The sequence below is a fragment of the Manacus candei genome, unplaced genomic scaffold, assembly GCF_025592945.1.
Source record: "Manacus candei isolate 608988 ecotype Guabito, Panama unplaced genomic scaffold, ASM2559294v1 h1tg000077l, whole genome shotgun sequence".
NCBI lineage: Eukaryota > Metazoa > Chordata > Aves > Passeriformes > Pipridae > Manacus > Manacus candei.
This window is the reverse complement of record NW_026138125.1, coordinates 6,590,655-6,615,314: the sequence shown is the minus strand read 5'-3', so window position 1 is coordinate 6,615,314 and position 24,660 is coordinate 6,590,655. Positions and strand designations below refer to the sequence as shown.

General features: G+C 44.2%; 1 protein-coding gene and 1 long non-coding RNA gene across 2 annotated transcripts in view; one reads left to right on the top strand and one right to left on the bottom strand.

The window, feature by feature from the left end:
- Nucleotides 1–24,660, top strand: part of LOC127481214 (uncharacterized) — a 228,311-nt gene that overhangs the window by 119,981 nt on the left and 83,670 nt on the right. The gene's annotated exons all lie outside the window — the stretch shown is intronic.
- EPC2 (enhancer of polycomb homolog 2) overlaps nt 1–24,660 on the bottom strand; it is a 39,692-nt gene that overhangs the window by 14,284 nt on the left and 748 nt on the right. Inside the window, exons 2-8 of the mRNA XM_051810158.1 lie at nt 11,147–11,306; nt 5,023–5,168; nt 2,803–3,009; nt 2,095–2,243; nt 1,694–1,826; nt 609–797; nt 273–362 (exon numbers count right to left, since the gene is read on the bottom strand). Of these exons, the coding sequence (XP_051666118.1) occupies nt 273–362; nt 609–797; nt 1,694–1,826; nt 2,095–2,243; nt 2,803–3,009; nt 5,023–5,168; nt 11,147–11,306 (1,074 nt within the window). The remainder of the gene's footprint in view (nt 1–272; nt 363–608; nt 798–1,693; nt 1,827–2,094; nt 2,244–2,802; nt 3,010–5,022; nt 5,169–11,146; nt 11,307–24,660) is intronic.

The window sequence follows — 24,660 nt, the reverse complement described above, 5'->3', positions numbered from 1 at the left end:
AAGGGAAGTGAGGAGACAAAAACATCTTCTCCCTTCTTAGCAGTGGCTGAATTGGTGTGCAAGAAACATGTTCTATCACCTTCAGGTAACCACAGAGCAATAGTACAGTGAGAGTCATTCTCAAAGACTGAAAACTGTCTCTGGATTCAGAGTTTTGGTGGTGAGAGTGAGAACAGAAGACCTATGACATCAGCACTGTGCCAGCCTAAATTTCAGGAAAACCCCACCACCATAACCAAACCACCACCCTAAATCCAACAGCATGGCCTTACAGCATAATACTGGCATCCTGCCCTCCTCCTGAAAGCACAGGGGCCGTCGGGATCGTTCTCTTCTTCTGCTTCTGACACTGGCGAGGGTACCTGGACCAGAAACAACGTCATTCTCCCCACGGCCACACTCCCACAATTTATTTTAGACAAGTTTGTATCTGTGTAACACAGACTGCCACATTTATATTTTAAATGCAGCATCTCAAAGCATAACTTGGAAGAAAAAAATCATAGTTTATACAGGGATCTTTTAAATATAGCCAGAGTGGCAAAATTACAGGTAACTAAAACCCCTGCTGTGAGTACACTGAGATTTTGCAGCAGGGTGTTTGTTACCTGTGGGAACTCATCTTCATCTGAGCTGTGGAAGTCGTACTGTTTGATGTCACTCTTGCTGAGCACAGGCAGGGGCTCAGCTGAGGGCTGAGGAGTCACCACACACTCCAGCTTAGGTTTCTTCAGGTACTTCTTCTTCTGACGGACAACATCGGACACCTCCTCCTTCAGGGAGGAGTGATGAGGATGCTGGGGGGGAAAGGGGGGAAAACAATGTGTGTAAAATAAATTAGGCATGAGAAGAGGAAAGGTTAATTACCAAGACATGACTGCTTATCTCCCAAAGCAGACATCTGAGACACGTCGTGCAAAATTTATTCAAAACACGAAAAAACAGAACTTAACCCCTTACTGTTTATTAATAAAGACAAACTGAAAGCTCTCAAGCCATAAGACAGCCTAAGAGGCTCCTTGCTTTGCAGTACACTCAGTGTATTGTAATTGGAATTCCTATTCCAGTTATTTTCTGAAATCTCATTTTTCTACAGCGCTTTCCATTTTCTGAACTGCTCAGATATGTTCAAAAGAAACCATCTAATTTGCTTCGTGTTTATACTTCTGTACAGATGTGATGGTATTTGGTTTGGCTGTTTAAGATGTTTCTAACACAAACCCTCTGTGGTGAGCAACTCCCACTGATATTGAACTGTTCCCTTGAACAGAAATGTTATTAAACTTCAAAGCTTTCCTTTAAAAAAGATTATTTCACTTGGAAAACTCTTCACTTTGAAGGAGAAGCCAGTGCAGTTTAAGTTTACCCCAAATTACCACTTATCAATGACTGACTGAAAGTAACTCCAGGAAAGGAGCTCAGCTTCATGAAGAGGCAGAGGAGAAGCAGAAGGAATGGCAGAATTCCTGGAGAAGCAGCCGGGGTTTGTCTGGAATTCCAGCACCACTAGGTGTCGCGGGTGCTAAATACAAACTTCCACGGGCCTTCAACTCTCAGCCTACACCTCCAAGCACCTTGGAACTGCCAATATTTCAGGTTATTGCCTCAAAAACACATCTGAACTCCAACCTGGGCATATGCAAAGGAATGATGAACTCAATAACAAAAGATTCCCAGCGGGAAATAACCTTACCTTCACTTTACATTCTTGAACTTTGTGATGATTTCCGTTGTGGAGAGACGATGGAGTTGTGCCCATCTCTTTTTCAGGTCTGTTGAGCTTCACTTCATTGAGGATTTCACCTCCATAATCACCCAAGTGGTACCTCGAAAAACAGGATTAAAACCATAATATGGCATCTCCACTGGGAAATGTTTGAAAGGCCAATAGTCTGCATAAACCCCTTTTATTTCACCTTCTGAAGTTATATGTAAGTACATATTTAAGTGGTATACAAGCCTTCAGCCACGTGTGCAGAAGACACATCCCCACACAGAAATAAATTACAAGAGATGCTTTCAAACCCATTCAATGAAATTTAAAACCTTGGTGTTATATAAATAACCTCTTACAGGTGTAACCTGCAATTTTACCTTTTCTCAACAACCTCTAACGTTAAATGCAACAGCTCCCGTTTTGTCTTCTCTCTCCTCTTAATCATCTCCAGAATGGTTATGGCTCTGCTGAACTCCCTCCTCAACTTCAACATCTTCTCATAAGAAGCTTCATCGTTCTTTCGGTTCTGTCCAGAGATCAGGCACATTTTAAGTCAAGCCCAAAACCCACGAGGCTTAAACTGCACAAATAAAGTTACATAAATGCTGCTGCAAGTGAGGCTCTGGAGCACACTCCAAAGCAGCTTTTCCTAAAGCACATCCAACCTGCAAACAAACCCCAACTTCTCAGCCATTTCCCCCCCTGCTCTGTCTGCTCAGATCCCACATAAACCCAGTGGAAGTTTGGCAGAACAAGGAATTCACAGTTTGGCTCCTAAAACACTTTTCCCGCCTTGATTCCACGCAGAGTTGATGCAAAATGCTGAGTAATTTCAGACTTCCTGGTTCAAATCACTTTGTGCTACAAAAAAAGTGAAACCTGAACTATTCACTCCATGGCAAGTGGAAGGTTGTTTCCCCTTTTTTTCCCCAGAAAGGGAAGTTTGTAAACCAGCAAGTCCCACAACCGCTACAGACACCGCTCTGAGTTTCAGCTCTCCAGAAAACAGACACAAACCATCCCCTGGACAGGGATCCAAACGATTCCCTATCCCTGCAGGATTCCAAGGGACAAACCCAAGTCACCTTTCTGGTCTGCATCTTCTCAGTCCTCCTCCTGAAGGCCACGTAGGGGTCATTGTTGGTGGAGCCGTCCCTCTTCTCCTGCTTGATCTGGGGGATGAGGGAAGGCCCCCGGCAGTTCTTCCTCTTCCTCACCCAGTAGTCATAGACAGCCTTGATCAGGTAGTCGTCCTCATTTAGCAGCAATTTGGCCTCCTGAAGTGTCACAAGCTGCAGGAGAACACGGGAAAGGTGCAATTGGGATGGGGGTGTAGGGAAAGCCACCACACACTCACACCTCTGGTACGTTTTCGGAGTAAACTTCATTATTTTCTAGCACAAGAGTAAAAAATATTCATGTGCACTGAAGTACTTAAGCCACCAGCTGTTCTTCCTGAGTTACAGAGTTCCCAAATTTCCTGAGCCAGCATCATCACATCCTCCCTACAATACTCCAGAACTTCATCCATCTTTCATGAAATCTGAAAACTACGAGCACAGGATATAAATAACTTACTACAGTTTGCAGATCATGATTTAGGAACTACTTTAATCTCACTAGTTTTTCTTTAAAAAAAAAAAAAAGTTTCTTGGTTGGCCATTATTAATGTTTAATGCAGTTTAATGTTGGTTTCCCCTACAAGATAAATTACTGTAGAGAGAATATACTCTGAGTGAACTTATTTCTTAATTTCCCCCCCCCAAAAATGTTTATTTGGTGATAGAAAAGGATAATGAACATCCCTGTTCATTACAGCACAAAGTTGGTTCAGTTCTTGGGCAAGTTATTTCAGTAGGAGGCAGCTGTACACAGAAAATTTAAAGATAACTTTTATTTTTATGTTCAGCTTTTTATATGGAAATTAGACCCAAAATAAATGCAAACCCCATCACTGACTAACTAGCACATTAGTCTGACATGCTCATATCATTAAACCCATTCATTAAATAAACAGAATAGTTGTTCTAGTATGACTTCCCCAGAATTTGAAAACTTATCAACTGAACAACTTAAATTTGCACTTTTGCAACATGTCAAGCTTAAATCTTAGAATAACCAGGAAAAAAAAATAAATTTCAGCAAAATAAAGATATCTTAAGTCCAACCACTGCTCTTATGTGCTAATTCCTGCCAGAGTAGAATAAAACCTTGGCAATCTACAGGAGAATTAGAGAAACATTGAACTGCTTTTAAAAGAGAAAAATATTGCTTAAAAATAATTTCAGTTTTGAAATTAAAAAGCAGCAAGAGCTGCTTTTATCTACAGAGAAAATTCTATATTCTGGTAATATTTTAACTTTGAAAAGCATCTTCCAGTTCTTAAATTTAACTTTATTATTCCAGCAATGCAAAGTGAAAGCAGCATAAGGAGGATGAGTATTAAGTCTTGAGAAGTGATAAGCAGAGTGGCTTGAACTGAAAGCCAAAACAGGGGTGTTTCTATCAGAGCCCTAAGAGATCCAAGTGCATGTTCAACAGGTATCATCTATTCTACTCCCTAATTTTTTCCTTCACATCCCATTTTCTTAGCATAGTAAGAAATCTTCACCTCATTAAAGGTAAAGATTTACCTTTCTAAAGCTGCTCTAAGGTGTAAGAAAATGACATTTTGGTCTCTTGACACACAGCACTGAACTAAATCAGGCTGAGGAACCAAGGCAGAGCTGGGGAGAAATAACTCCACCTGTTTCAAACTTGCCTTTCAGAAACTGTTTCCTCAGCTGCAGATTTTGAGTAATATTTTGGGGTTTAAGAGAGATACTGCTCTCCTGGAATCCCTCAGGATCTGACTTAGACACTGGTGCCCTTCTGGGCAGCAGGAACTGCAAGGGCCCAACCTGAACAAGTGGTTGGTTTGCTCTCTGTGCTTTTGGAGTTTCTAAATCTTCCAAAATCACCTGCAGCCAACATCCACAGAAACAAGTGAAACAAAGAATTCAGATCTCACACACATCCATTCACCCCCTGATCACCACGAGCTTCTTCCACACCACCACGGGTCAAACGAGTTGGGAGCTGTCCTCTCTAACATGGAATTAAAATTTAAAACCAACTCTCCCCAGCCAGCCCCCTAAAAGCTTCCTCCCCACCTTGTTTTTCTAAATTACTAATACTGACTGTGACAACAAGACAGCAGTGTGATCTCTGTGCATGTGCTGGGAGTAGAACACAAACCCAAACACCCACCCAGAACCCTCCTACCAGAATAACCAACAAAACTCAGTGGTTTCTTCCCACAATACCTGACTGGAACTGGCCTTTTCGAGTCTGTCAACCATTATTTCGAACTGCAGTGGCTTGATTTCCATCTTCCTGTTCAGCCTGTTCAGTAGGGTCTCATCCTCGGAGTCCATATCGTAATCTGGCTGCTCATTGTCCAGATTAAAGGCTGAAATCAAAATACACACGGCAAGAATTGAAATGTTTGGGAAATCACACGCTCTGGAGATACAGAAATGTACAACAAAAGTGACTGATAAAATTCCAGGTTTGCACATCTCTGCCAGAACACTCCTTTCTTTAGGCTAAAAAGTTTGCCCATGTAACAAAGAGCACTTAGAAGTTGTCTCTGACTTCCAACATGAAGAGAATCCAAGGAGTTTCATTTTTAATGGTTTGAAGGGGTGCCAGGAAAAAACTTTAGTTTGAAAAATTACCAGAGGCAGAGAAACTTTAATATATCTTTGCAAAACAAAAGCAAAGATGCTCCTTAATGTTGTTATAATACAACTCCTTCAGAATAAGATTATTCCAGACTTGATAAAAGCATTTACACTGAAGTTCCAGTATCATTTCAGCTGCCCATTTTTGAGTTGTTCAGCAAACCCAGAGCCTCAAAATATTTAACAGACTGAAGTCAGCTCTAGATGTAGGGTCTGAGTATTCCCCCACTCTCCAAATATTGTTCCAACTTTTCAGCAAAACTCATCTCTTTATTACAAACTGTGCTCATGATTTTCCATATTGGACAACACTCCTGGTCCTACTAAAAACAGAAGGAAGTTACCATTCACATAACACAGCAGAAATGAAATTTTACAATAAATACAAACAAAGTGCATATGACAGTTAAGAATTCTTAATAGGAAACATTAACTGCACCTAATAAAACCTTGAGGAGGTGACACACCAGCTCCAACCCTCCCAATAATTCAATCAGCACGTTACAGTATCAACAACAGGGAGTGTTTGTTGAAATATATTCTATTCTTATTAGACAAACAGCACTATCTTATCTTTATGCTTTGAACTCGTGGCTACACCAAAGTGCTGACTTCATAAAACCTCTGCTACTGAGCTGAACCTTAAAACAAAAACCTGGAAGACCAGGAGCAAAAGAAAACTGCTAAAAAACATCTTTAAAGCAAATGACAGCATTTTCTTTCCCAGAGTCAGGTGCTAAGCAGCATATTCTTCCCACACCTCAGCCCAGCCCAAGACCACCCTCTCTGTAACACAGTGCAATAAATGAGCTAAACCAGTATTTATCTGTTTGGTTGTGCATGGAAACTCAGCCAGATGCAGACAAAAAGCAGCTCCTCACCATCTTCAGCTCAACCTGGTACCTCAGAGGAGACACTGCCCAACTGTACCAACCCTGACATCACTTGGTCAGAGTGTTCTCTGGTTTAACACACACTTTAAGAGTTTATCTGAGAATAATTTAATAATAACGGGCTGTAACCATGAATTAAGTAGAATTATTAATATTATTAATTCAATAATACAAGTTGCATGGCAAGTTTATTTAAGACACGGTCACTGGGCACGTGACCCACAGCTCTCCAACAATTAACTGGATATTAGACTTAAACTGCAGCTCAGAACATCAGATCCTGCCTCTCCAGTGGCAGGAATCAAAAACTTGGAGAGAAAGCTGACCCAGATTTTTTTTTTTAATTGTTAGTTCTGTAAAACAGCACTAAACACATCAGCAGGCAGGATTATGTACTTGAGAGAAGAGGGATTGTTATGGTACCTGGGTGACTGCCACACCACCCTGCTCAGGGAGCTCAACAGCCAAATAGCGCTGAGGTGCCTGCCAAAAATCAGTGCTGGGCTCAACAAAACCAGTTTTTAGGGATCATCTTCAGCCCCTGGGAGCTTTGCTCCAGGCTCTGCTGTGGGGTCCTTTTTAAATGTGGACTGAGGACATGACTCCACCTGTTACTGGAATTGCAAAGCTCCTCAGAGCCCTCCCAGGCAAGTCCAGCCTTGGCAGCTCACACTTCTCCTGGGGAATGATGGTTGGTACCAACTTCCACTCTCCTACAGTTTGTAATTCCACAACCTCTTAGAACATTAACTGCCACTTTCACCAGGAAGAAAACTGCAGAAGCTTCTGCTGCCCCCAAACCATCCTACAAAACTCCTACAGCCCTCATGTGCACTGGGAAATCACATCCAAACAACTCTGCTCGAGGGAAGCGGCCAGAATTCTATAGACCCATTATTAAAATAATTCCCATTATTTTAGGAGAGCTCTCCTAGAACACAGTAGGTATCTCTACTCCAAAAATCAGGTGTTTTATTCTCAGAGATGATGTGAGAAAGCACAGAAACCCACTAAAGTCCAGAAAAGGCACTGCTTGTTTGCCCTCAGACAGATGTTGGTCTTGCACCAGAAAGATGTCAACCCAACAGCAATTCCACAGTAGATAATTCAATAATCCCCTGTGTGCAAAAAGTTTCAAATGAATTTTTCTAAGCCAGAGGATCAGTGAGCAGGAGGATCCCTGTGGCAGAGAGGATGTGATGCTGCTCACCCATAAACTGTGAGCAGTCCCAGTGAACTCGCCCTCATTCCCACAATGGGAAAAGAAAAGTCACTGAGAGGTCTTGAACCATCCATTTTCCTGAACCACCCTCCTGAACAAAATCAGACCAGGCTCAGGAGAGAGGCAACCAGGAGACACTAAGACCAGCTAAAAGAACAGGAAAAGCCCAACTATTCCATCAACAAGCACCTTAAAAGACCAACCACCCCCAGGAACACATTTATGAGCATGAGTGGTGGGAAGGTGAGACCTCCATCTCCGAGAGGGAAGGCAGGTTCCTGCACTGCCAGCACCTCCAGGGACACCATGTGCACCTCAGCTGGAAGCAGGAAGGTCCCTCCCTCTCTCTGCTCAGCATTTTGACAAATAATCAAGAGGACAAGATAAAAGGCATCCAACATGTACTTGCCAGGATCACCACACATCAAATAAATCCAGTCTCATTTCCAGAAACAAAACCCCCCCTCCTTACTGTGAGAACAGCAGTAGCCCTTGTCACACAGCCCACTTTTCCAGCCTTGTAGCAATGCTTTCCTGTTGGCAGCAATGTTCTCTTGCTGTTTGTCACGACCTGTAGCTATCAGTGTGATTCCCTTTCAAAGAGAGGGGGGTTACAGGGAGCCTGCAGGCTCATGGCACTGAAGGGATGGAAGCAGTACCTGATCCCACCTGTTCCTGTGCACAGGATGGGCACAAAGTCTCAGCAGCCTCTGGAGGTGTCAGACCCTCAGGAAATGCACGGCTCCCACTCCTCCTCTGGAGTTAATCAACCCCAAGCTGGCTTGTCACAGCTCTGGACACCCATGGAAGTGTCCTCCTTCCCTGGAGTTCATCTACCACTGCTCCTCAAAACACACTTCCAGTGACAACCTTAATCATGTTTTCTTCTTTCCCCAAGCACTGAGTGACCTGCAACTGTTCCAGGAAAAGCCATTTTTCACCCTGGAGCTGTGGCTGCTCACTGGCTTCAAAAGCCATCACAAGACTCGGGTGGTTTATGGGATCATCCATCACCCCCGTGTTCCTGCCTGTGCCATGGGAACAGCTGGAGCTGCAAGACCTGGTGAAGGACCAGCCCCTGTTCCAGGTGAGCTGCTCCTGGCAGTCCCACAACCAGTCTGCCAGTTTAAAGACAACCCCTGCTAACTCCTGGGAGATTCCCGTGGCTGACTGATGAATCCAGCCTTTCTCATCCAAAACATCTGCATTTCTCCACACTCCACGTTTCTACAAGGCACAGAGCTTCCTCTAGGAATTCCTGGAGCTTCTTCCAGGGACAGAGTTCCCTCTAGGAATGCCCAGGATGTGCTGGTTTGCTGACTGTTGTTGCAAACCCAACCTCCCAGTTCCCACCCTCTGCCCCTCCAGCCACTCCTGACAGCAGGACCTGCCACAGGGACTTGCTTTTGTTTACTGGAGCTCCCTTAGGAGCTGAGTTTATACCAACTTACACAAATGCAATTTGTTTTCCAGTTAAGTTACACTGAATTGGGTTTAGCTCAACTAAATGAACTAATTTCATTTAGCTAACTAAATTAAGGCTGTGGTTCCACACTCATTTGAAGCTGCCACAGGCACGAGTTACCACTGGAAGAAGCAGTTTCCTTATTCCCTCCCCAGCAAACCACGTTCCTTCCACCCTGCCTGTGCCAACACCAGCAATGATGCCCTGGAAACTGATAAATACAGAGGTTCACCTCACAAAAAAATACTTTCTTACACCCCCTTAGCTGTAATTCCAGCAAGGTACAAGTGTTCTAACTTACCCTACATGTCAATAACTTACAATCCATCTCCATGTTACTGCACTAACAAACATTCTGGGAAAATTATTAAGCATGCTGGAATAATTAGAATAGTTCAAAGGTTTCTGCTTTACATTCAGCTCAACTGAGCTGAGCTACTGAGGCCAACCAGGCTTAATCACAAATCACAAATCCCAGGCTTTACAAAGAAATTGGTTTTTCTCTGCTTTGAACCACCGATCTAAATAAAAGAATGCAAAAAAATATTCAAATCTTGGGCTACCAGATGAACAGCAAAACTTAACTTGCCAGAAATAACCACCAGTAGGGATGGATTAGAGTATGTGGCCTCTTGGCATTTGACATCAGTTTATGTAATTCCCCTGGCCAAAGTGGGTATTGTGGCTTTTTGTGCTTTTAGCATTAAAGCAGAATTTCTAAGCAGTTTATGGAGCCTAAAGCTGCCTTGTATCTCACCTACTCCAACCAGCATCTGTGAGAAAAATTATCTTGGAGCAGTCTCTGATATTTATCTTCAGCTCAAATACCTCCTGTAATTCTGTCCAGAAAGACTGTGAGTCTCAACAAGACAAAGAACATTTTGGTGTAATACATTTAACACTTTTAGACATGTTTATTAACAGTATTCACAGTGTTTCTGGCAATGTGCAACAAAGAACAGAATAAAACACAGTCCTCAATCAGCAGCTTCATGCAGTTAATTCACCCTGCCTTTCTTGCAGGTTTGCTTCTCCTGTTAAAGGAGAGAAATAATTAATTGCCTTTACCTCATTTCTCACATCACCACTGTGGTCTCTACTGTATCACAGAGGACCCTGAGCACGTTATTTCCAAAAATCTCCTATTTTGTAAATACATGGAATAAATTGGACACTTCACTGTGTTGGTGGGAAATGATGCAAGGATGCAATAATTGAATCCAAAGTTTTGCTACAAAGATAACTCCTGGGAGGAGTCCAAGGCACAAAACAACCTCCTAAACCACATGCTGCAAAGTACAAACATGGTTTGTGTGCCAAGGAACAAATTAACTATGAGAGTGTGTCACTTGTCAGCAGAACATCAACCAAAAAAGTGTTACATTAATCCAGCCACCACAAGTTTACATTAATTAGATCTTTTAAGACACAGCAAGCTAAACTCATACAGAATGATACTTGGTTTCAGCTGTAAAATAAGCTCAGAGTTTCCTGCTTAAAGGTAATTCTTCACTTTTATCCAACCTCAGGGAAAAATAACTGTCCCCCCCAGCCCAGAACAGATCCAAGCTATAGGGAACAGCTTCAACTCCAGAGCTGGCACAGCTGCCCTGACCTGCAGGAACTCTGTGAGGAGCAGCAGAATGAAGGGTGGTTTCATTATAAAAACTCTTCTGTTTTATTCATCTCCATTTATATAGAACTTTGGAGCTGACAGGAATTCCAGACTCGAGCAAAACAACCTCTCTTCCACTCCCTGCATCAGTGTAAGCACTTAGGAGGCAGCCAGGCTGGTCCAGCTATTCCTTCTCAGGATTAGGAAGGAAAACAACACAAGAAAAAAGGCTGGATCAACACTCCTGGAAACCCAACAGACAGGATAAGGCTGTACATGGACACACAGTATCAGCACAGAGCCCAAAACAAACACAGCAGGAAAACCCTCACATTCACCTGAAACCCTTCCAGAACTTGAGAAGATACCGGAATTTACATCCACAAATCCCCCTGGGATTTGTGAGTTCTTAATTTTACAGCAACTTTGTGCTGGGCCTGCCTGAAGGTTCCTGGAGTTAAATGAAGGGGGACAGGCAGACACAACAAGGCCAGTGTTTGGTAACTTACGCTGGATGTGAATGAACTGCTTTGGTTGTTTGAACTCTCCTTTGTACAGCCGGTTGTAGTAGTTGACATTGCTCTCGGCCTCGGGGACTGGGATAACCATGCTCTCCTTCTTTTCTCTGAAGACCTGCTGTGCTGAGATAGCCCGTTGCAAATGATGTTCCTGCAGAGGAAAACACAAGGGTTTGTTTATTTAGGTACCAGGGGGGTGAAGTCCATACAAAGATAGTCGTCCTTCCTCCTACGGGACACCCAGATCACGGAGCTGAGGCTTTGCTGGATTTTACAGGACAGCAGCATCTCCCAGGGCTTCTCCCCATCATTTAGCATTCCCTGGGGTTCCTGACTGATGGGACTCTGAGGTGCAATGAGTGCAGGAGCAGAATTGCAAATGGATAAAGAGAACCCTTTGTTCAGACAACCCCTTCCACCAGGCTGGGAAAAAGGCATTCAAACGACACAGCGGTAGAAAATTAGGGCTGGTAAAAGCCAAACCCACCCAAACCTCTCAGAAAGAGAACATATGCAAGATCAGGCCTTTAAAGGATTATAAAGTCAAAAGAATAGCAAATTTCATCATTCCTGTCTGCCCAGCAATCCTTACTGGCCTGTTTTCTTTAACAGTTCTCACAGAATAACACCTTTAAAGCAGGGACTCCCTGAACAGGTATCACCTCATTTTATTCTCATGGGACAGAAATCACAAAGTTCCACAGAATCACTTGAAGTCAAATCAAGATCACAATAAATGTAGTGTTCCACAAAGATTTTTTTCACACATAATTTTATCAGTTAACTCGGAGAAACCCATCTACTGCTGCAAGTCAGAGCCAACCTGTAACTCCTCTCCTAAAGAGCTTTTCATGAATATTCATGTTAAACTTCAAACCATTACAAAAGCACCCCGTGCCAAGACTCCAAAAGGCTTTTGTGTGTATAGGAAAGAGGAAGAGTGGAATTCCTCACAGGACAAGACCTTAAATCCACACAGCCCTTTGGAAAAGTTAAGCACCAAGTTTTCCACGTGTGTAAATCAAATATAAACCAAAGCAAACTGCAGAGTCCCAGCACATGAACTACCAGTGGAAGGAGGAGCCTGACAGGAGAATGAGACTTTCACTGTTCCTCCCCAAAATTTGAGGAGAGGGAGGATGGCACAGCAGAACATCAACTTGAAATAGAAGCTCAGCCCTGTGCAACTTTACCCTGCCTATTCCAGGGGCTGCGGGTTATCCTCTAGCCATTCCCACCCCTAAGTGCTGGGAAAAAACAAAACAAAACAAAACAAAAAAAGGGGGGAAAAAAAGGGTTTGCCAGTCTATATCCTGCTCTGGCACAATTTAACACTCCAAGAGGCCAGGGCTGACAGCACACTCCAGTGCAGCCTGGCACCCACGGCAGTCTGGCACCCAGGCACTGTGCTACACACTTGGGAAACTCTCCCCAAACCAGGATTTCTTCCCCTGTAATTCCACAGAACTGTACTTATAAAAAGGGTAGTGAAGGGAAACAGACCTTTGAAAATATGTACGTGATATTTAATAAAGCATCCCCTCTTAAATATTAAGATTTGCAGAAACCCAAATAATGTGATTTCTGCAGAGTTGGAACATAACAATCAGCGAGTGGAAGAGCAGCTTCGGGAATCTCCTGCAGCAGATGAGGCAACACGAAATCAATCCATCAGGCTCCCAAGGGAATGCTGTTAGAATTAAGACAAGCATGCAATCCAAGAGCTGCTGTGATCTGCTGGAGTTACTACACACCGAGTAAATCTGTCACTCCACCACTACAGTGTGTCTTGGAGAGCTTTGCAGTGCTGAGTAATTCAGCTCAAGAACATTTGTTTCATTACTGGGCTGCTTTCAGCTGATGTCCCCAGAGCTGCCTTTCAACAGTCAACACCACAGAGCTGCTGTTTTCCATGTCCATGTCCTGAAAACTTCCAGTTTCCCCAGTAACCTGTTCCCACGATGTACTAACTCCACTTTGCCAGAAGCACCACGGGCAGTTCCCTCTCCCTCTCCTTCACAACCAGAGCTTTCAGCCACTCTGGCAACACACTGACAGATTTAGGGTTCCTCAATAACTCTGAGCAGTTTGGGGACAGCAGAGTAAGAGGGAAGAGCGTTATAAAATAAGGTAAATAAGGTTCAACTTTCAGAAAAAAGCAGTGAAAGACACAGAAACCAAAACTCAAAACACCTTCTGGCTCCACAGCCCGATGAGTAATTCAGATTTTCTCAGTTGTTGTAGCACTGTAGTAAGAACACAAAGAGCTCCCAAGGCAAATGTGACAATAGGTGTTAGTACTGGTTTACTATAAAAAGCTTTCAAGCATAACACAGCTTTCAAACAGAAATTCCAGCTTTCAGCAGTGCTGCTGTCACTGCTCAAACAGCACAGCTCCAGAAGAGACAGATAAACTATGTAGATTTTAAAATTTGAGGAGAACCCTCAAATCTTTGTGCTGAACGTGAAGTTAAAGAAAATATAAAATTTAACTCCTGAAACAATTCTGTTTAAACCCAGAAGATTTTTATATGGCTTTATTAACACGACAAAATGTTTTCACAGACAGATCTATTCCCTGCTATACCAATACACCTTTTGGTCCAGTTTTCATCTTTTCTCATGGTTTGGAAATACAAATCATATTTTAAACTTGTACTCTGTTCTGCAGTAGGGCAGCTCCAGAGGTCTCACACGAAATAAAGAAGCTTTAGAGGAACCAGTGCTGACAGCAAACAGAATGTGCTGCCATGGGGATAAAAAGGAGCACCTGTCAAAGAGTTATTGCCCACTAATTCCTTGAAAAGCACATCCAGACCTTTCTCATCAGTTTGACCAAAAGATTCCAAACAAACACAGCTCAGACTGGACTATTTCTTCAACAACAGCATTAGAAATATCTAAATGTTTAGTGTAGGTAATGCTGCTGCTTTAGCATATTTATATATTAAACCAGAGCGTTCTCCAAGGGAAAAGCTCCATCCCAAAGCTCTCTCCCAACACTTTGGGCACAGCTCCCTCCCTGTACAACACCCACCCTGAGAGCCCTTCCCAGCAAATCCCTCCGTGCCAGCCTGTTTTCCTTGGGGCAGCCAGGCTGTCCTGCCTGCAGGGATCATTCCCTGTGGAGAGGCAGCAGAGCAGCTGCTCCCAGCAGGTTCACACTCCACCTCCCAGCTCGGGCAGCAGAGACCTGACAGACTCAGCACAGGGCTGGCAGGGAGGCACTCCAGCTTCAGCCCAGAATAGCCACAGCTCTGGGATGCTGCAATCCTTGCTTCCAGTTTTCTTCAGAGGGAGAACAACAACAACAACAAATCCTACAACACTGGTACCTAAAAATACTCAGCTTTTAGAACCAGACGTTTAGAACCAGGCTTAAAATCCAACTCAGAGTGAGGTACCTTCCCTGCCATGTCCTTTCATCCCTGAACACCACAGAGATTTCATGCTCTTCCTGAACTTTCTCTCTGGGAGTTTCTTCACTAGAACAAAAAGTTCAGCAACAGTAATAAATCAAAAGATCCTAAATATTATTTTTGTTAAGCTTTAAGGGAGACAGTGATCAACACTGAATGTTATTTTTACCCATTAGAACTGTATTTACCAATATAACAGAATCCCAGATGGTTTGGGTTGGAAGGGACCCTGAAGATCATCTCATTCCAAACCCACTAGAAATGCTTCCTTTTATTCCACTGCTACTCCAGAGCACTTGGATCCTGTGGACCAGTTTGGTTTTTCCTTAATCTTTAAGTTCCCTGTGGCCACCCCCACGTTCTCTCTTAGAAACAGAGATCATGGTGCTTCAAATAACTGTGCCAGATTTTGGGATGAGCCTGGCTGGAGATGCCCAGGGCTGAGCACCATCCTCACACTGCAAAGCTGATCTGCCTTGATCATCCAACTCCAATGAGCAATTCCATATTGGATCCAGATCCCTAGGAGACAAACCTTTAGGATTAAATGGACCTGTTCCCTTCTTCATTCCATTAAACCACACCATGCAAGGGATGCTACAACTCCTTAGAAAGTTATTTCACCACCTTCACTTGGCTTTAACTCCATGCAAGCACAGTGGAAAAGTGAATTTATCAACAGCTTTGCCTACCCAAAATAAGCCATTTCTAGGCCAAGTCAGCCTTCCAACACACCTGCATCAAGACCAGGATCAAAGCAAAGCAAAATGTACTAAAGACTATTTGCTTAACATCGTATTCAAATTAGGAAATATAAATCCTCTGACATTTTTATATTTAATGCAGAGATCCAGAGACAAAAAGCAGAGTATTTGGGTTGGAAATGTGCAGACTCATCTTGCAGAGCTCTCAGGCACGGCGAGTAACACCTCCTGACAACACTTTCGGAGGGAAGTGTCAGGAAGCTCCAAAGCTAATTTGGTCAGAAGCCTCTCCCTCCCTCTGGAAGCCTCAGCCCCATCTATTCCCTCTCTGCACACACACTATTTTATATAAAAGATATTCAAGAGAAAAAGTGTCAACTCAAGCAGCAATTTTTGCTTTCTTCTGCAGTTAACCCCTCCAATCCCACACAATCCTACAGCCCTGTTTTCCTTTCTTTCCCCTCCCTCTGCCCTGAGATGGAAAACAGTCAATGGAAATAAGGACACATATTTAGAGCAGGAAACCTCTGCTTCCTGTGGTCTGGGCACCACGAAAATTTCTACCCCTGAGGGCTGAAAATAAATTTCCAGTTTATTTTGAAACACAAGTATTTCAGTGATTGGCAAAGTTGATAATAGATATTCTCCTGCTGATCCAATGGAGAATTAATCTAGTCAGGAATCAGAGCTGTCTCCTCTTGCACAGGGCGTCCCCTTAAAAGGCTGTGTTAGTTATCAATTAATTCAGGGCACTGGGCAAACCATAAAAATCCATATATTGAGCTGCAACCAGTGCACCCAAACCATTTATAGGACAAACTCCTCTCAGCTTCCCTGAGGAGCTTCCAACACCCAGGGGAAGGAAGCTGAAGAAAACCCACAAGAAGCACAAGGCTCACAAGTGGAAAGTGTTCATAAAATAACTTTTGGCTGTATCAGGTTTTTCCACCATGATAAAAGAAGAAAAACATAATCACAAGAACCACCTGACACACTCTTGCCTTCCAGAGTGGTGAATTCTGACTCTAGGCCAAAAAATGGACTAAGGGGGGGATGCTGTTACTGACTCAGTGAGGGCAGGCAGGGAAAAGTGAATCAAATTGTCCCACTCCATCCTAAAAATTCCCACAGGTCCCTGGAATGGGTGAGATTGGTATTATTTAGCTACTCTAAAGTACTTTTATTATTTCAGAAGTGAGTGAACTAATATGTCAACAGAAAAAAAATCAACAAAGTAAGGGGGAATGGTTTTAAACTGAAAGACAGAAGGTCTGGACTAGGTATTGGGAAGGAATTCTTCCCTGGGAGGTCCTGGCCCAGGCTGGGCAGAGAAGCTGTGGCTGCCCCTGGATCCCTGGAAGTGTCCAAGGTCAGGTTGGAGCAACCTGGGCTAGTGGAAGGTGTCCCTGCCCATGGCAAGGGTGGGACTGGATGGGCTTTAAGGACCCTTCCAAGCCAAACCATTCCACAATTCAACGACTTTTCCATCACTTTCTTCCCTTTCCCAGTTATTAACCAACTGCAACTCCCCAAAGCAATGCCAGTGCAATGGCAAACCAAAGCCAAGCCATTCTGGGCCTACTTTACATACCAATGACCTGATTACAGACCCATCACCTCGCTGTTATCTCAGGGTTTGAGCTGCTGGAGGCTCAAACAGCCCGGGCTGAGCTCAGTGCCCAGATAAGACAGGTCTGCATAGGAGATGTGTATCTAAATGAGTTAAAATCCACTCTGGACCCAAACAATTCCCAGGAATGCCTTCCTTTCCCCTCTGGCAGTCAGCCTAAAGCCATTTAAGCACTTTAAAGTAATCTGGGAAATAAGAGTGGAAATTAGAGGCACCGGTGAAGGTACAGGGGGAGTGAGATGAGCACAGATCACAACCATTTATTTCCTTTAGTCACCCCTGTAGCACCAAACCAAAACCAAATCCCCTGCATAACTTTAATTCACAAAAAGGAAACAATGCCATTTCAATCACCCCACAAAACAACTGTGAGACATCCCAAATACCACCCTGAGTGGGACAGCAGTAATGTATGAGAAGATGAGCAATCTCTGAGCCCTATAAATAATGATTTTTCACTACTGATGAACATATTGAAACAAAACTGTTGCTGTCTATGAACTGTCAAAACCTCACACCAACCAGAACACTGTATTTTAAAGCTACATTTAATTGCACGAGTTCCCAGTCAACAAAAACATGAATATAAACTAATCGTTAAAAATAAAATTGTTGTAACAACAAACAAAACTCAATTATTAAAGAAATCCTTTTGGAAAAGCTGCTTCTGGTAGTTTATGAGCAATGTATGTTTACTGAGAAGTGAGATCTGGCTTTCCCCTGTATTAAACACAATCTCAGACACAGACTCTGAATTCAGTTTATTCCTGGCTCCACACATCCAAACCTCCATGTGACTGTGAGTCACAAAACTCCCTGGAGACGAGGGAGGAAGAATCACCAGGAGGGAAAACTGGAAAGTGTCCAGCAGGAGCTGGGACAGGTGATTAGGGTACCTCTCCCTCGCTGCATTTAACCCTGGATTACGTGGAACATTTTCCTTCCAGGAGCAACATCCAAAGTTCTTATGATTTAAGGCACACACACACCAACAGCAGGGAATTTGTATTTTAGGGTTTTTAAATAAATGGTGTTTCATCACTGAAGTGATGAAACCTGGAGGGCTGAAGATCTGACAAATCACACAGAAATCCACTCCATTATAATTTAAAAAAAAAAAAATATACCAGATTGGCTCTAAAGTTTGGACAACTTAGGAAAAGGTTACAAAAATTAAAACACATAGAGAGAAATTAAAATTATTAAAAATCAGCTACAAAATTCCATTTTAAATTAAACACCTTTAACTGAAAAAAAAATATATATATTATTACTTTCTCAACCAGTGTCTCTGTCCCTTATCCAGTCACCGGATCCCAGTGAAACTCCCAGTGTTTTGTTTATATCCAAGGAATCACAATTACCAGGATGCTTCAAAGCAGGCACAGTTTTTGTTATGCAACTCCCACCGGCCAAAGATACCCAAAGTGTGAGGTGCAGCCAGAAAAGCGGCACAACAAATCAGAAATTCCAATGTAAACACGAGAAAAGAGCCGGGGAGAAGGGGGAGGAAGCGTTTCTGCATCAACTGCTTTGGGCGTCCCGGGGGGATGGGATGAGACAGGAATTTACTGATATGGAAAACTGAGGGGAAAATGGCATTTAATGAACTGGGAACAGCCCTACAAGTCAAGCTGAGCACATCTTCACCAGGAGGTGACAGAAAAATACACCTTACAGACAACGCTGGGAGTGCTGAGCATCCCAACTTGAGACCAGAGGATTAATTAGGCTTTTATGGGTGGAAATGTATTAATCACAATCAGATTTGCACCAAAGTCAATTAGGGAAAATTAGAACACAGGTTTGGGTGTTTTTTTTTTTCAGATTCCTTATATTTAGAGCATTTCTTTTGTGAACATGGCCAGTATTTCAACCCAACACCTTCAGTGTAATAATAACTACATAGTGATTATTTATACAAACAAGTAGGAATTTGCAAACTGGATGAAAAAATCAAATCTTTTAAGTAGTATATTCCCAAATACTTTATTTTGTTGAACTGATGAAATTAAATGTAAAATTATGACACTCTATACTGATGTTACTTTCAGTTTCATAACATTATTTTCTTTATTTCTTACACCTTTCCATATTCTGGTCCAGTTCTTCTCTACTTGTTAAAGAAATTTCAGTTCTACAACTGATCTTCACCACCAGTGGCTTTTAAGACACCCAAGGCTTATGTAAATATTAAAAGTGTTATTTGTCTTTTTCTGTTAGAATGATAAATATATTAAGGTACGTAACTGTTCACAAGTATAAACAAAGTTTATTAACCTTGCTGGCAAAATAAATTACAAATAACCTTTTGAACGTCCAGCACCAGCCAAAATGATCTTTCTTAGGAAAAATAATTAAAACCAGAGGTTACTGTAAAAGTAGATTTAACGTCTGTTGATGTTAATTATTCAAACATTTCACCTGATTTCAGTCAAAACAGAAATCGTACCAATTTCTGCTGCTCAGTTTGGCCAAGCAGGAGAAACATCCAAGGGAACCCGAGGTATTTCTTCTTTAATTCCAATTTAATTCCGAGGAAAAGGAACAACTGCTCCCTGCGTTTGAGGTGTCCCAGAGCTGAGCCAAACAGGGCAGAGTGGCAGATCCCAAAGTGCTCCCCTAAGCTTTTGTCGTGGAATGACACCTCATCCCAGGAAACCTACCTACAAGGGAAAGTTCCTGCATAACGACTCGAGGTGTGACTCAATTAATTAACGGCGGGCACATCCCATTGTGCTCCTGCAGGGACTCGGAGGAGTCGGGACAGATCTCCCAGCCCGACTGACCCCGAGCAGCCTCTGACCCGCAGCAAAAATGCCCCTTTATCTAAATTAGGACTGTGGTGTTAAGATAGGGCTGAACCCATCTAACCTCGGGATGACACCGAAGCTTTCTAACCATTCCCACGCGCTCCTGGGGAAAGCAGGGGATGATCCTCTGCCCCACAACGGGCTTTCACCCCCCACTTTATGGTTCAGACCCCAAAACGCAGAATGCCCCTGCTGCTGCAACTCAAAAACACCTCGGAGATCAGTGACATTTGTCCCGGGCTAAGCCGCCGCTCCCGAGCAGTTGTTGCAGGTTTGCTGATAGGTGTTAATGTGATAAGCCCTAATAAACTGCTCGGGAGATGGGAGGTTTAAGAAGCAAATCTTTGCACCGTTTAACTTCAGCCACAACAAATTAAAGCCAAAGCTCCTCGGTTTAACAGCTCGGCGGTGCTCGGTGTTAATCCCGATACACCGTTATCCCAAAGGATGTTAAAGTACCAGCCCCGGACTGGGAGGAAGTTTGGGTTTGCCACAAAAAATACGCTGCGGGTGAAAGCACCGAGGATTGGAGCTGAAAACTGAAATAACGTGTCGAAATGTGCACTTGGAGAGGACCATCGCTGCACAGCACAATGGGTCTCAAAGGGAGAGAGGAAAATACAGGACCTGAAGGCAGGGAAAGGGATCTCAAATAAAACTGAAGCTCAGAATTCCGTGAGCAGAGGTCACAACCCTCTCCCTACTGCCAAATGCACTCCAGTAATCCCAGCAGCCTCCAAACACACCCAGAGTGAATAAATAAATATAGGGGCTGAACCCAAACTGAGAAACAACTTAACCTGGAAACTGCACTTCCCCAATACATAAGCCAGTTGATTCTAATAAAAAAAAAATTCCTCTCCTGCTGTCTCGATTTCACCTGGTTTTGCATGGAAATAAATCTTTTGAGTTTCTTACTTAGATTTCCGTGAAGTCTTTCTGAGGGATTTCTGTTTTACAGAACATTTGCATGGGTTTGAAGCAGAGTTGTCCTCTGCTGACCTCCTGTTTTACACCCCGGTGTCCGGGCTGCTGCTTTGTTCTTGTTGGTAAGCAACTGTGAGGGTTCAACCTTTCTTTTTAATATCAAATAAGCACTGCCATTATATTAATGATCTTGCGTGTGTGTGCACATATATTTCAAAGTCCTCCTGACTGAGCTTTCCTAGTTCACTGTATAAAAAGAAAATATTCATTATGGATTGTTTGACAAACAAGAAAACTATGCCTTGTGCAAAGCTAAAAGCTCCCTGCTTTGAAGGGATAACAAATATGCTGCTTCAGGAGCACCACCAGCTCCAGGATGCCTCAAAGCCAGAGGATGAACATTTTATTTTCCAGTGTTACAGCAGAAACTGAATGAACCAAGGGGTGGAGAGGGAACAAACCGAGGGGAAAGCAAGGAAAAAATGCAAGTTAACTGATTGCAGCCTGTCAAAATAATCAGAATTGAATGTTATATTTAACGGTCAGAGACAGATCATCCCGAGGTGATCACTAAGAAAGTCCCTTCTCACTGGAACTGTCAAAATTTTAGAAGCATCAAATCACATCCTTAACTTGCAACTCGGACACTTTCCCTCTCTAACTTAATGCCAAACTGTAAGTGAATGGATGTTCAAACACGGATTGGGAGGAAGGTTCAGACAGCTCTGCCCAGGCAATCCCGGGATCATCAATTCCCACCACGCTTTCAGCTTCTCCCAACCCGGGAAAATTCATTTCCCAGCGCCTTCAGCCTGGATTTGCCTCATTCCTAAACATCATTTTCCTCCCCACAACGTGCAACTCAGCAATCTCCAGTAATATGTACTCAAATAAAAAACACAGTGATGTGATAAGAAACAAAACCGGGGCTTATCTATACTGCAATTTCCACCCCCCTTCTCACCAAAACAATTCATTAGCATTAAGAAACACAACTCTTACTCATCAGAAAAACCAAGCCCAAGCTCACAAAAGGACATTTTCCTGCTTCTGTTTAACAGTGATCCCCGTCTCACCTGAGTTTAAAAACAAACCCACGCAACTTTCTTCCCCGGGTTTAATTTGGAGTAAATTATAAACACTGGTAATATAAACACGCCGCAGAAGAGAAACCTAATTCTTTCACAGCTGGAACCCCCGAGTGAGAGAAATGAGCTGCTCGTTTGTGAAACGCTGCAAGTGGATGTAAATCTCTCAGATGCTTGTATAGAAATAGTTCCAGAATATTCATCACGAATAAATGCATCGAAATCTGCACCTCTGTATAGGAAAAAAGATCAATCACAAAGTAATTAAATCACGTGCCTGTCCCAGCGAAACTTGGTTGTAAAGAACAGACAGGCATGTTGCTCTGAACCATCTGAAATCCTGCAAATGTGTAAATAATCATTATTTCCAGTGGAATAGAGCCCAGAAGGTGCTGTGTGACCCCAGAGCACAGTGTGTCATAAGACCTGTGTGATTCCACCCAGCAAGTGTAAAACAGCAGCTCCCCTGAGGGTTCAAACACCTTTCACGAGATGCACCCCAGCAAAAACCTGAGCTAGAAAAAGGCCCTGAGACACTCGAGCAACTGAGATGTCAGAAGTGAGGATGCAGAGACCCCTCCCCCCTGAAAAGTCCCTTTCAAAATACATCAAACTGATCACAGCAGTATTTGCTGTGAATTAAAACTGTTTAGCTATTTCTCCAATATTTAATTTACTGTCATCTACAACAGCCTTGCCTAGGAGGGCTTTATATATCACCCCCCCAAAAAAACTACATTAAAGAATTATCTCTGCAATGCTGGAAGAAGGGCAACCCCATGACTGAAACCATCACTCCATGGCAATAATCTGAATAATCTATGAATAGCAGAATTTATAATCTTGCCTGGCTGATGCATCAAGCACTATGCTTATACATTGCTTCCATCACTTCATTTCGGAACTATTACATAATATATCAAATAGAGCCACATGTCAGTGCAGAGGAAACAAACCTCACTCTCACAGAAAAGCAACTTTTTAGGACAGTGCTCCTTCGGTTTTACTGAAGTCTAAATCTGATCTCCTCAGTTATTTAAGCAGCCCACAAGCAGCTGGTTTGCCTGAACTCTTACAGCAATTTTCCACTGACAGGTTTAAAAGAAAACATGATTTATCAAAGTAACAATAAGACTTAAAAATTAGCGTTGATATTAAATGCAAACACAGCACTGCAAGGTAGACCTTCAAGACCGAGAAAACCAAATTCGTCTCCAATATTGCTTCATTAGTACCACAACGCTGTTCCTTTTAACTCCAATCCCAGATCCTAGCAGAGTTACTCCTTGGGAATTACTGGAAGCTTTGATCGCAGTGTATTAGACATAGTAAACAGGAAAAGAAAACAAAACTCCACGATGATAAAACAGATTGCTTTTAGTATCACCAGTCAGGTGAGTAAAACCAAGGAGGGAAGCACGGAGCCTCCTCTGACAGCTGCAACCTCGGAAAAGCCAATCCACAGGCACAGAGGTTTGGCTGAGGCGGAGACACGGATTCATTGAGGAAATTCGGGAGGGTGCCTTTACTATCGGCTCTGCCTGCAAGTACAGACACATCAGGCGACAGCCTCTGAGCTTATACAACCCCGAGGAGCACCAAATAAACCTCGTTCGGACAGAAAAGGTGTTCAGAGACCCAGCACGCTGGGAGGACACCGGAAAGCAAGCAAGCGTTTTCAAAGCTGTCCTGCCGCTCACCAAAAACCCCGGAAACTCACGTTTACCTAACTGCACAAAAGCTTTTCCCTCCCGTAACACTACGGGAAGAACACACATCACATATCGAACCCGAACACGCGCCGGCTGACTTAGAAATAACACTTGAAGGTCCAGCACTTCACGCGAAGGGTCCAGCTGACGCCTCTGACACGCCACGCACAGCGAGCGGCACAGAACATCGGTGTTAAATAACTCCGGGGGTGGCTACAAGTGCGGAGACACTGCCTCATGCAGGGAGCCAAAGCTGCCGTGTCCTCCAGCCCCACCATGTGCGGGGTGTGAGTGCCGGGCTGTCCATTCCAGCCCGACATGTGCACAGTGTGTGAGTGCCGGGCTGTCCCTGTCCCCTCCATCCCCAGACCAGTCACAGTGTGTGAGTGCCGGGCTGTCCCTGTCCCCTCCATCCCCTGACCGGTCACAGTGTGTGAGTGCCGGGCTGTCCCCTCCATCCCCTGACCAGTCACAGTGTGTGACTGTCGGGCTGCCCCTGTCCCCTCCATCCCCAGACCAGTCACAGTGTGTGAGTGCCGGGCTGTCCCTGTCCCCTCCATCCCCTGACCAGTCACAGTGTGTGAGTGCCGGGCTGTCCCCTCCATCCCCTGACCGGTCACAGTGTTTTTCCAAGCGCAGGGACTGACAGCCCAACACGCGGCGCGGCCGCCGGGCTCGGCTGGAGGACTGGGACACATCCCGCTGTCCCTCCGACAGGGATCCGCCGGCAGGGATCCGCTCGCTCCCCGTGCGGTGCCACAGCAGAGCACGCTGCTCCCAGCACTTCTACGCCGCCGCCGCCTCCTCCCCAGCCCGAGCGAGTTGACAGCCATTCACAACAGGATCGGCCGAGAGTAGTATCAGCGTTAGTCCACCACGCCACGAGCGCTCGGAGCTGCTCCGGCACCGGGAGCCGCTCCGACACCTCGACCCGCTCCGACACCCCGCATCCCAAGCGGCTCCGACAGCCCGAGCCCCTCCACCGCTCCGGCACCTCGGGCTGTTCCGACACTCGAGCACCCCGAGCCGGCACCTCCGGCACCCCGAGCCGCTGTGCCGCCCCGACACCCCGAAGTGACACCCCGAAGTGACAGACACCCCGAGCCGCCCCGGCACTCCACGCCCGCTCCAGCACCCCGAGCTGTCCCGGCACCTCAGCTCCCCGCTCCGGCACCCCGCTCTGCAGCTCCACCGCTCCGGCATCCCGAGCCG